Raw genomic sequence first — 12,829 nt, forward strand, 5'->3', positions numbered from 1 at the left:
CCCCAGCCGCTCAGATCGGCCTCGCCCGGCGGACTTTGGTCATCTCAAGGGAATAAGCCTTTGCCCTCCTCCGATCCGCACAGCCTGCCAAGTTTTCGAGGGGAGACATTTAGAAATTGCTGTGTAGGCAGCTTGTGGCAGGACTTTTGAGGCCTTCCAGGGGCGCTTTGCATATGGATCTTTTGTAAAAGGTCCATGGCTCCTGTTTGAGGAACCTTATGGGAAAATGTGGGATTAGAAACGGCCTGTGGTATGGATTAGGACCATCCTCCGATCCGCACAGCCTGCCAAGTTTTCGAGGGGAGACATTTAGAAATTGCTGTGTAGGCAGCTTGTGGCAGGACTTTTGAGGCCTTCCAGGGGCGCTTTGCATATGGATCTTTTGTAAAAGGTCCATGGCTCCTGTTTGAGGAACCTTATGGGAAAATGTGGGATTAGAAACGGCCTGTGGTATGGATTAGGACCACATGCTATAGGAATGCATGTGTTCGTGGCAGCTGTCAGTGTTACATAAGTGCAGTGCTTCGGTGCATAAATTCAGAGGGAGTGCATAACAGTCAAAAAATCTTAAGGTGGCTCCTACTGTAAAATGGATTGTGGCGACTTGGGGCCTGGCACAGACTGATTCTAACAACTTCGACCTCATTTGCATTTACTTGGCTGCATTAGGGACAGAATTTGCAACTTCCATCTTAATTCCAGTAAATCTGTGGTGCGCTTGAGTGTAGTTAAGCAGCAGTTAGTCTTCAACCAACCCTTTTCTCCAGTTTTCTGTGTCAAATGTCCATCCTTTCACCCCCAATTCCCCTCTGCAGGACACTTAAACAGTGATTTTATTTAGATATTTGTCCACTATAGAGCCTTAGTGCAGCCTGCCTTCTGCCAAATGGGGAAGAAAAAAAAAAGGCAATCATAAGTAGGATCCTGAATTCACCTATAACTGAGTGTGGAGGGGAGCTCTTCACCCCGAAAGGAGAATAGTTGAAACGTAAGTGCGTTTCATAGTTTGAGTTATGTAAGTTAAAAATAGAGAAAAATGGCTTTGGAGCTAGGTAAGAAGAGAAGTTGTTCAGGCATCTAAATTAAACACTAATCTGTTTTAATTTTGTCTTGATCCCTAAGATGGTTTTGTTTGTCATTTGATACATTTGTATTTTTATTTCTTATTAGTGTCTTACAAGTGAGTAACATTTTTGTGAGACCTAGGTCATGACTGACTCAAAGGGTGTACTGGTCACTTACTTTTGCACAGTTTGTCACTCTGGTTGCACTGTATTTGTATTTTAAAAAGAGATTTCTGTAAAAAGCATTGGTGCAGGTGTCTGTTGTGGTTTTTTAAACTACCAGCCTGTCACAAATACTACGAAAGTGTGAGGAAACCTCTTTTTCAGAACAGGCTTGCCATTTACATGTTCTAAAAGTTTCCTTCTTAATGCCTCTAGCTGGCATACAGGCGACCAGTGTTGTTCTGTTGAAATTTACCCAGTCATGGGGTGGGGGTTTTGTGTGTTGCCTTTGTTTCTAAATGAATTTTCTTGCTGTCACTGCTTTCTGTGGACACCCCTTCTAGTCCTGCGTTAGTTCATTCTCCAGAATATACCGAAGTAGATACGTAAGCTTATTCTTACTTTCAAAAACTCCTGACAAAGAAGAGTAAACAAATAATGTTTGGTTTTGTTATACTCTTAATTCTACAGCTGTGCTTTACTTTCCTTTTTTTTTCAGTTGTGCATGCACCTGTTTGAACACAGAATTCCTGCATATCACATCCAGCAACGGAAGCTGGTGGGTTTTGCCTTTGGTGAATCAGCTCTATTGTAAAACACCCGCATACTTGCACGCTAATAGGGGTCAAAAATCGTGACTTGGCTCATAGTGCTGGAGTTACGTGTTAATATATCAGAGTTCACTGTGATTGTTGCTAAAACTTTAAAAAGTATCTAACGGTGATCTGCAAATAGATTTGTGAGAGAAGTTTTTAGACTGATTGTACATACCTGACTTCCATGTAGTAATTTATGTACAGTGTAGTATGAAAAAATAAATCCAGGTGTTGTTGGAGAGGATGTTTCACGATTAAGGTCTCTCTCCAACACAAGACTCTTTAAGGAAATGGTTCTGTTTAGTCACTTGAGAGTTTATTTAAAACAGGCTTTAATGACATGTTTGAAGCTATTAAGTGAAGATGAGTTGGCCTATTTAATCTTGATTCGTGTTTCGTAACAGTGTCACAGTGTTAGGATGAGAAAGCCATGTCTACTTACCATACCAAAATCATATGTGGGGGGAGCTGAGGAAAAAGAGTTATTTGAGGAAATGGTTCTTTCTATTTCTTTCATACGCAATCAAACTACAGTAGTTGACTTGCATCTGCAAATACCAGTGTAATGCTTCTGTCTTTTATGTGGTTTTGTTGATTTGGTTTTTTTCAGTGGCAGATGCGGCATTCAAAACAATCTCATTGTCCTGAATGGGACGACAGAAAGAGCTGGGATCAAAGAAAGCACAGTAGCAGCCGTAAGCGCAGGAAAAGGTCCCACAGCAGTGGACAAGAAAGCAAGCACTATAAACCAAATCACATTTCAGAAAGGTATAAGACTCTGAATTGAGTAGCGCTAAAGTTTCTTATCATGTCTAAAATAAATACATTTTCAGGATAAGTTTTTGAGCGCTGAAAGTTGGGAATTCCTTAAGGCTTGGGTCACTTATGCTTAAAGGGTAGTCGGTTCTGTTAACATAGTACTACCCAAACCAGCAAAAATAAATTCTTTAATAAAAACAAGTAAATGTTACTATTTTGTTTCACTGTTGTCAGTTAAGTATTGGTATTGAATACATTCAATATTAAATTTCAAGTAAAAAGTATGCCTTTTCATTTACTTAATGTGAACAAAAGGAAAAGAAGGTTTGTTTAATTACTTAATACAATGGTGAGTATGAGTTTCTCTTAATAATTTGGAGCTGTTTTCCTCTTTCTCCCACACTACTTTCACTGGAAGGATGTTTTTCTTGTTTTTTTTTCCTTGAGAAGATACCATGGAATTATTTTAAGAGCTCATACTCATGCTTATAAAATGTTGGAAGGGGTAGGTGTGCAGCAATATGGGGGCTCTTTGCCTCAGCAGCTTTCTTATACGGTTTTTTTTATGTGCAGAAGATCCTTGATCCAGATATAATCTGAGCTTTTTCATCTTTATTGCAGAGCACTAAGAACAATGCTACTTCTCTCAGTCTCTAGGGCTTTCTTTTTATTTTTTAACACTTTGAGCTTTGGAAGCACAGAAGGGGATTATTGCTGTGATTTATCCTGTGACTTTGGAGATTGTAATTGCGTTGCTCAGTATATTTTAGGAAGTGTTTCTCCTTTTTGAGACTGAGTTTCTTACTGTGCAAACTATGGACGGATTATATATTGTTCACGTGGATGGCTGCTATGTATTTGAGACTGACAATGTTGTTAGATTCCTAATAAAGTAACAGCAAAAGCTCCACTATTTTTGGGGAGGGAGTCAATTAGAAAACATTCTTGATGTAAAGACAGATGCTATGTAACTCTAACTCAGCTCAAGTCACTTATCTTGTTGGAACCTCAAGTTTTGGAAGTGGAGAACATTCACTTAAAATATATTTTCAGTCATTATTTGGACGATAGAGCCATAAATGAAAGAGACCATCATGACCGGAGATATGTTGAGGAATACAGAAATGACTTCTGTGAAGTATATGACCACAGGCATTATCACAGAGACTATGAAAAGAGTCACCATCATCACTATAGCAAATCCTCTGGTCGGAGCAGGAAAAGTAGTCATAAAAGGAAGCATAAGAGACATCATTGCTCCAGTCACCAATCACGTTCGGTATGAGTAATTTTCAACTTTATTATTAATGAATTAGTAATAGACTTCTTAAGTGAGTGCTAGAACTTCAGTTCCTGGTCACAGTACTTGTAAGAAATACTGTATTATTAAAAAAGGATTTGTAGTTGAGTCCATTTATGAGCATATGAATGTGTTCTTAGTTGAGACTTCTGGATCGAGTGTTGGGTGGGGGATGGGATTGTCATCAGTACTAGTTATACACTGGGAGTGTAGGTGGCCGATAGTTAAGATCACTGGGATGAATCTGAAAAATGTTATCTCGAAACTGAAGGCAGGTAACTATCCTACTTCAAAGCACAGTTAATCACTTTTTAGCTTCACAGTATAGTGAACTGTGTTTTTTCAGGTAGACTGTGAGAGATGCCGTCCATCCTATTACTAAAAGTAATTGAAGTGACATGCCTTTTTAATGTAAGCTTAATTGGAACTACAAAACCTGCATGTCTGGTAAATTGATAAGAATAAGCTCTACAGTTCTACACCTGATTCCAGAAAACTTTGATAAGCCGCATACCTGGCTAATGGCAGCTCATGTCTTACTGAAGATGGGAAAAGTTTGCTGCTTGCCTTCTTTGAAGGCATGCTCTCTGAATTTGGCATTATGGGCATGATGCCCACTGATACATCTTCAGCTCCAGGTGTTCTATGTCACATTTCTGCAATAGAAACAGAAAGTTGTATTAGATGATACAATGCAAATACAGGACTTCAGAGTAATTTTTCTTCTCTCTCTAAACATGAGGGAAGTAGAATTACTTGATTTTTTTTTTATGATGTTTAGATTATATAAAGTGTATGTTTTAAAAATAAAAAAAACCACTTGACTGTAGACTTAGATATGTAAATAAATACTGGTTTTTGCTATTTGCTAGCAAAGTATTAGAAATAGTGATGTTGCATTCTTAATCTGTCTTCAGTTAAGCCACTGTTTTGAGAGACAAAATTGTGTTGTTTTTTCTGTTGCTTTATCACTTTAAGTATTTATCTGAAAATCTGTTCCTTGCCATGTTTTTCTTCTGTAACATAAACTGTGCCCTGTGAATTTCTGGGGACTGAATTTGAAATTGCTCCTGCCAACTGTTCGTGGCCTGGTGTGTAACTGAATGCCTGAATATCTCCCCGCTGAATGAATTGCGTATTCTGCCCTGAATTCACTCTGATATATTGATTGGCTGGACGATCTTGGTGCCGTTTCCAGAAGAGTCACCGAAGGAAAAGATCCAGGAGTGTAGAGGATGATGAGGAGGGTCACCTGATCTGTGAAAGTGGAGACGTTCTAAGAGCAAGATGTATAGAACATTTTTCAACACTTTTTAAAAACTTTTCAGCAAAAAATCTGTTTAGAATAGTATGTCAGAGGAGGGGGGCTAAAGAAATCTTCATTGCTCTTTTCGTTCTGTTTTTTTTGTGCTTTTTTGTTTTTTTGCATATCTTCTTTTCTGTAGAATTTAAATACTGTGTTCAAAAAGTTCCAATTAGTAAATGAACTTGAATCTTGAGATTAGAACAAGAGATAGTTTTTGGCTAACTGTTTTTGTGACACCTATCCAATAAAATAATGCATTCAGATGCTGAGATTTAAAGTAACTATGCTTTTGTAATGGCACATTTTTAAATCTACATTAATAATATTCATTCTTGTTTAAGTAGTTTTATAATTCTAACTTGTGTTTGTTCTTTTTAGATGAAATTGTTGCGACTTTAGGAGAAGGAGCTTTTGGAAAAGTAGTGGAGTGCATAGATCATGACATGTAAGTGTTGGTTATCTTTATAAGCGAATCTCATCACACTGCTTAGCTCAGAAATCAAAGCACTGGGATATTTTCTTTAAAAGAAAGTCGCGGTTCAAATAAAGTGCAGTATATTTAAGAAAGAAATTAAACTGGTTTTGAGAGCTACCCTGTAAGCTTATTTCTAGTTTAAAATTTTTAAGGACTTCCAGGTGATACCATATCTGTCCCTGATTGTTCTTAAGTTTCTTCAGTCGTCTCTTTTTGTTTCTTGTATTGCTCTGTGAAAAGCCCTTGGATGGTGCAGACTTTATACAAGATGCTATATAGAGAAATACTTCCGTTTTCCTCTTGAGAATCTGTCTTTAACAATAAGCTTCCTTAACCACGTTTGTCTTGGGAAGCATCTGCCTAGAGGGGGTTTCTTTCAAAAATAAACCTTTTTAGAACTATACTTTTTTTTTTTCTATACAAGCTGTATAACCACATGGTGCGAACTCCTAATTACTAAGTAGACATCATCTGCCCTCTCTAAAGGGGGAGAACTGTTTTATTTCACTATGTTTTTCTGTTGGTTCTACAAGTGCTGTTGCTGTAACTAGAGAATGTGAAGGTATGTAACAAGTACAGAATTTATTTGGGAGACTGACTTTTAGAAGGTGATGTAGTCAGATGCTGAGAAAGTAGCTTTGGTTCTTAGTGAAAGCAATCGCATGGAATTGATGGAGCTGTAAATTTTCTTGGTGTGCATAATCACAGTTATCCTTTGGAGTGTTTCTGAATGCACAGTACTCTAGTAATATCCAATCCTTTTTTGATGGAACGGTTACTTCCGTGTGGTGGCATGTTTGGTGGTGAAGAAGAAAATGATTGCATTTCCACTACTTCTGTATGTGCCAGGAGTTTTAAACAGTTAGTAAAACTGTAAAAAAAAAACAAAACAAAACAAAAATTTTAACCGTATGTTTTATATCTGCAGTTCTGTGATGCAGTTCTAGCATTTTTTCCTCTGCCTTTGGTTTGTTTGTTATGTCATTTCACAAGTTAAGTCTGTTCAGGAGCTTTAGATTGTGTTCTGAGGGCAGAGAGTATTCTTAAGTCATGAGAATCTAAACAGCTCTACAATTAAAAATTGTCCAAGAGCGAATGGGGTAGAACGAGCTATGTGTATCTGTGTTCCATTTAAATAGTGGCCTTACCGTTCGAATGTTACCCTGAGCGCAGGTCAGTTTTCACTAGTACAAAATACTCAGCATCTAAGCTTCAGAAGTTATTCAATTCCATAGGAGCACTGGAAAAGAGCCAGGACAAGTTGTGCAAGTTGCAGGAAAAAATGTCAAATCTTTGCGGTACTTCCCTCCAATGAGAACTTTGTCATTTTTTGTAGTCATCTTGCAGTTGAATTCCTGATGTTCTGCCTTAGATGAGATAAGACGACTGAGAAGTAGTTAATGTAGCGTATGCTATGAGTATTTGACAAAGGAAAGATCAGTATTGCATTTCTTTGTAAAAACAGTTCTGGTTAAGTGCAGGGTGCTTATATCAAATTCCTCTAATCCAACTCATAATTCTCTATGACCTGTAATTGTCCTGTCTTTTACTAAAATCAAGCTGCTCTGGGGTTGTAGGTATTTAACAGTAATCGATTCAGTCTGATGCTTTGCTTTCTTTTAAAGGAGAGGAATGCATGTAGCCGTTAAAATTGTGAAAAATGTTGGTAGATACCGGGAGGCAGCCCGTTCAGAAATACAGGTGTTGGAACACTTAAACACCATGGATCCAAGCAGCACTTTGTAAGTATAAAATGAGAATAGTTGGAGTAATAAACATTTGCAGAAGATAATTATCAGTAAATTGAGGGGTTTTTTTTCCTTTTTAAGCCGCTGTGTCCAGATGCTGGAATGGTTTGATCATCATGGCCATGTTTGCATTGTTTTTGAGCTACTGGGACTTAGTACTTATGACTTCATTAAGGAAAACAGCTTTCTGCCATTTCATATTAATGACATCAGAAATATGGCTTACCAAATTTGCCAGTCTATAAACTGTAAGTAAATCTCAATACGCATACCAAATGTGTTCTTTTATTTTTTTTTCCTGTAGGAAAGTATTGTATTAATTATGAAATACTGTTCTTTTTCCTTGTAGTTCTACACCATAATAAACTCACTCATACAGATTTAAAGCCTGAAAATATCTTATTTGTGGAATCTGATTACATAGTGAAGTACAATGCCAAAATGGTAAGTTTGTTCTTTGTTTCTCCCGACTTGAACTGGGCTACTTCTGTCTTCATCTGAACTTTGATTTTAAAAAAAAAAAAAAAAAGTACATGTAGAAAGGTCAAGTGATAGTTATGTTTCCTAGAAAATTTTTTTTTGTGCTCTTTGATAGGTACTAACTTTTTGCTAAGTGAGTAATTTAGCTCTAACCAAACTGCTTCATCTGATCACTGGTTAAATTCTTTGCTGTTTCATGAAGTTCTGGCATTCATAGGGAGTACTGTGTTAATGACTTTGAATTTAGCCAGATTTTTTCCTTCCTATTTCTTAAGCCATTTTAATCCCCTTCTTTAACGAGGAGGAATGACCTGTCTTGCTTTCTGTCTAATTACCCTGGAGTCGGAAGTGCCCGTTGGTTTTGCAGTCCTTGGCTTAATAGCTAGGTTGAATTTTCTGTCATAACCTGTGATGTTGCTCATTGGGTGGCGTTAGAATTGGCATGGGCCCTGAGTAGGGCTGTTCTGGACCAGTGTCTTCCTTTTAAATCTAAGAAAACCCTAAGACACAATGTTAGGGTAAGAACTTGTCTGCACAAATCACTTCTAGCATGGGCAGAAATAAAAGTTTCATTTTATGTTGCTGCTCTTTTTTTAAAGTACAAAAACTTCTTGAGAGAGAAAAGCAGTATGGACTTCAGTGCCTCTTGAAGGCTTGATGTTACGATTTTATTTTAGAGCTAAAATTAGAGCTACATAAATGATGTGTTTGTACCAATGGACAGAAAAAGAGATAACAACTAACTGAAGTTAACTTGAAAGTTAAGAGGACAGGAGTTCTGTTACTGTGGGAAAGGTCTTTACTTGGCTCTTCTGACTATGCAGATTAAATCACCAGCTTCTCTTTTTGGAGCTTGAGCTGAATAGGAATCGATCTATTTGGAAGGAGTGTTTTGTTACATGGGTTTAATTTTCAGCATTCTATGTTAACTGGTGTTTCAAAGATAAATAAAGATAATGTGATGAACACATTTTGCCTAAGCATGCTTTTAAAAAATACTAACAAATAGCATTTTTATTTTCTTGCAGAAGCGAGATGAACGCACTTTAAAAAACACCGACATCAAAGTTGTTGATTTTGGAAGTGCCACTTTTGATGATGAGCATCACAGCACGTTAGTGTCTACAAGACATTATAGGGCTCCTGAAGTTATTTTAGGTCAGTAAAGATTTTTAAACCTTCTGACAGTTAATTACAGTTCATTCTGAGGTCTTCATAAACTGGAGTAGTTGCTCGTGGTTCTAATAACTCGGTCATCTCGCACAGATGGTGATGTTAGAATTCTTGACAGTAAACAGTAAAAGAAATGCTCTAAAACCACAAGTTCAAACCTGTTCCTTTCCCGCTTTCTCCCACAAGGCTTGGGGAGAGGTGTGGAGGGGGGAAAATGGGCATATGCTTTGTGGATGTGCGTTTTGAGACTATATTAAAAAGTAAACAATAAACTTTGCCTATTTTGCAGCACTGGGATGGTCGCAGCCTTGTGATGTTTGGAGTATTGGTTGTATTCTGATTGAGTATTACCTAGGATTTACAGTGTTTCAGGTATGTACATAAAGTTCAATTAAACTTTTTTATCCCAGGCTACTGACTTTGATCTTTTAGTGACATGTACTTAACTGTTACTGGAACAGGCATAACCTTAGAGGCTTTTAAAGTATTCTATAGATGAGACTGTAAAGACAGCACACGTGTATGAACATGCGATGTCTTGGCTATCCCCTTCAGACTACTTAAGGTACCCGTTGTGGCTCTTGGGATGATGAAGCCTGTCTAGAGCCTGAAGATACTGCTGGGGTTAGGAGTAAAGAAAACATGCTTGTACAAAACTTGGTTTATGAACTCTGTTGTTCAGGGGCCATCCTAACTGTGGGAAGTGCTACATAACGAGCTGCATTGCATAATCTGTTTTTAGTAATTGAAGGTGATGATGTATAAAGGTACTATGTCGGTACTCCGGCAAACATCTTGTTTGTAGATGAGTGTTGTTACCAAGTGGCTGAGAGTAGAAAAACGTGGTAAGTGCATTCATTGCTTTTTCCACACAGACGCACGATAGCAAGGAGCACTTGGCAATGATGGAAAGAATACTAGGGCCGCTGCCAGCTCACATGATCAAGAAATCCAGGTAAGTTCATTACAGAAGGAGTAAGTGGCCTAATATTTTCCTATTATAAGAGAAATTTAATGTTTCCATTGTTAGCTGTGAGCTTCTGAAGATCAGCAAAGAGACTTCCATGCTTCTGGTTACCTATTAGTCTAATGGCAAGAAATTGTGTCAAAGTTGGGTGAATTAAATAGTTGGCGGTAGTCCTCCTTTCTGGCCTTAGTCTGAGTTGCCAGCCTCTTGAACAGTAACTTGAGTTGAATGTTGTCATCAGAATATTTTTATTGGGAGGAAGAAGAGGGTCCTGTCTTGATAATACAGCTGCCAGCCTCTTCCACTGTCCCTTCATGTCCCTGAGGCATGTGCTTCAGTGATCCTTCTCTCTTCCTCCAAGATAGCTATGTGCAGCAGGGGTTTCCTGCTTCAATGCAAGGAGCAGCAGCCGGCACAGGGTTCTCCCCTAATCCCCTCGTGTCCAAAGTCCAGATCACGTGAGGTTTGGTGGTCTCTTTCTGAAATATGTTGTTCTCTTGCCACCTTCTCTAGATAATCCTGTAGCTCCTGTTACAGTAGAACCCCAGTAATGCTGGGTAGGGTGATGTATGTAGTTATTACAGTTGTCCAGCTGATTCATAGTGCGTTTTGAAAAATGAGAAAAAAAAAAAAAAAACTTAGCTGCAATTGGAATAGTATTCAGGTAGTGTTCTAAAAGTAAAATGCCACTGATGTAGCGGTGTTAATGTGACGCTGCGGTGTGGATTTGTCAGAACTTCATTTGCACTGGCAGTCTCCTCTATTTGCAGGATGCCTTTTAAAGACGTGGGAATATCTGATTTTGATAAATAGTTGCTAACCACTTAAACTCTGCAGATTTTATAAGAAATGTTTTTTAAAAGGTGATGGATGGACACGCTGTCTTCTATTTGTTACTGGCAGATGGGACCAAGTTGTTCTCGTGGAACACCTTAAAGCATCCATCTCTGTAAATGTCAGTAGCAGGAGATAGGTTTTCAGTGGCTGCTTTGTTGGTTGCAATACGGAAGGACCCGTTTTCTCGATACTGTGGTAATGGTAACATAAAAGCAACAGGTCTCTGAATAAATAATGCATAAAGAGATGTTGGCTCCCAGATGCGGAGGGATATGCAGGAACGCTTCTGTGGCGTCGCAAAACTTCTTCTAAGAACGTCTGCCCGCTGTGGGCACTGACATTACCTTAACATTATTTTCCTCATCCTGCAGAAAGCATTATTTTCACCACGACCAACTGGACTGGGATGAGCACAGTTCTGCAGGACGCTATGTTAGAAGGCGCTGCAAGCCTTTAAAGGTAGGAGACAACATTTTTATTTTGTTAGCTTTGCCGTTGGGAAAGCTCTCTCTAAAATACTTCCTTTTTTTTTTTTCCTTTCAGGAGTTCATGCACTGCCAAGACACAGATCATCAAAGTCTGTTTGACCTTGTTCGCAGGATGCTGGAATATGACCCGGCCAAAAGAATTACTCTTGATGAAGCCTTGCAGCACCCTTTCTTTGAACCATTAAATAAATGAATAAATTCAAAGATCTTTTATGCTTCTCCAGGGAGATTTCCTAGACTGTGTCAGTCAACAGAGGTTGCATGAAACTTTTGTAAGCTTTAAATTATTTTGTACAGTTAAGTCTGTAAATACTGACAGATGTTTTGTATAACTGTTATGTTTACCTCGTTGAACAGTTGTAGTCTTATGGGTATCGAAGTGAAAAATAAAAGGAATTTTCATTTTTGAAAATTGTTTTGTTTTGCAGATGGGGCTAGTTAAGCATCTGCCTTTAGCTGAGGAGGCTGTGGGCTAGCTGAATGAGGTTTGAAAATACTGAGTGTTTTTAACTCGCGTCCTTTGATTAGTCATAAAGAAAGGATTTGAAGGGCTGAGGCAGCCGGCCGCGCAATGCTTTGTGACAGCACTCGGAGAGGAGGTTGAAAGCAGCGTGTAGCCTAGGTAGGTGCCTCTGCTGTGCGTCACCTTTTACCCAGGTTTTCAAGTATTTATAGGTAGGGGTTTTGTTAAGGCCTGAAAAGTAACATCTCGTATTTTCAATATTGTTTTGATTCATTGAAGATGAGCGTTTTCATGATGACATTTTTAGAAGGGTTGTACTGCTGCTGGAGGAAAACTCAGGCAGGTGGGTGCCCCAGAACTCAGGTGCATTGGAGCCCTTCTCTCGCAAGAGTAACGACATCGTTCTGGGGTCTTCAAATACTGCTGCGCTGGATCCCTAATTACTGAAAAATTAACCTTGGCAACTGAGAAGCACTGTCAGACTGTAGTATAGCGAGGAGGGGGGGATGGCTGTTGCGACTCCTGGACTTGGGTGCTGGGTTGAGGAAACGGCACAACGCCCTAGCCCCGCTCCCCGCTTTTTTGGGTAGTTTCTTGCTTTTCCACACTTAAGTTGATGTTTTCTTGGTCTTGTTCAATGCTCTCGCACCTTTGGCTCGGTATGGGTGGCTTGCTGAGCAGCAGGAGGGGAGGCTTCTGGGCTGGGGCTGGGGATGGTTCAGGCGGGCCGTTGGCACAGAGTTTGTTTCGGTCCCGACTTGACCCTAGGAGCCTTCCTTAACCAAGGAAACGGCGAGTTGTCGCGGCTCCACAGGCGCCTGACGTCAGGGTTTGCGCTTGCTGAGCAAGTCCTAATGCAGGGTGAGATTTTAAACTGATGTGCTGGTGCGGAGGAGGCCCAGTTTGCAAGAGCCTCCAGACGCGCTTGTCGCTGACTTGGGGGTAGAAGGTTTGAAAGCTTTGTCCCGTGTAACCAGCGCCCCCTCCCTGGGCTGTTGGCGTTCACATCAT

General features: G+C 39.3%; 1 protein-coding gene across 3 annotated transcripts; it reads left to right on the plus strand.

Moving 5' to 3' along the window:
* Positions 1-1,692: 1,692 nt before the first annotated feature.
* CLK4 (CDC like kinase 4) lies at positions 1,693-11,743 on the plus strand. Of its 3 annotated transcripts, XM_009641212.2 has the most exons (13): positions 1,693-1,785; positions 2,433-2,590; positions 3,635-3,860; positions 5,080-5,170; positions 5,566-5,632; positions 7,288-7,404; positions 7,492-7,658; positions 7,760-7,854; positions 8,919-9,048; positions 9,353-9,435; positions 9,939-10,018; positions 11,239-11,326; positions 11,411-11,743. In XM_009641212.2, exons 1-13 carry the CDS (start codon positions 1,732-1,734, stop codon positions 11,546-11,548), a joined length of 1,494 nt encoding a protein of 497 aa, XP_009639507.1. In that variant the 5' UTR covers positions 1,693-1,731; the 3' UTR covers positions 11,549-11,743. The 3 variants fall into 3 exon arrangements, with proteins under 3 accessions (XP_009639507.1, XP_035752583.1, XP_035752584.1); XM_035896690.1 differs by lacking the exons at positions 1,693-1,785; positions 3,635-3,860; positions 5,080-5,170 and having other exon boundaries at positions 2,508-2,590; XM_035896691.1 differs by lacking the exons at positions 1,693-1,785; positions 2,433-2,590; positions 5,080-5,170 and having other exon boundaries at positions 3,772-3,860.
* Positions 11,744-12,829: the final 1,086 nt, after the last annotated feature.

Source organism: Egretta garzetta, unplaced genomic scaffold (genome assembly GCF_000687185.1).
Source record: "Egretta garzetta isolate BGI_Z169 unplaced genomic scaffold, ASM68718v1 scaffold26, whole genome shotgun sequence".
Lineage (NCBI taxonomy): Eukaryota > Metazoa > Chordata > Aves > Pelecaniformes > Ardeidae > Egretta > Egretta garzetta.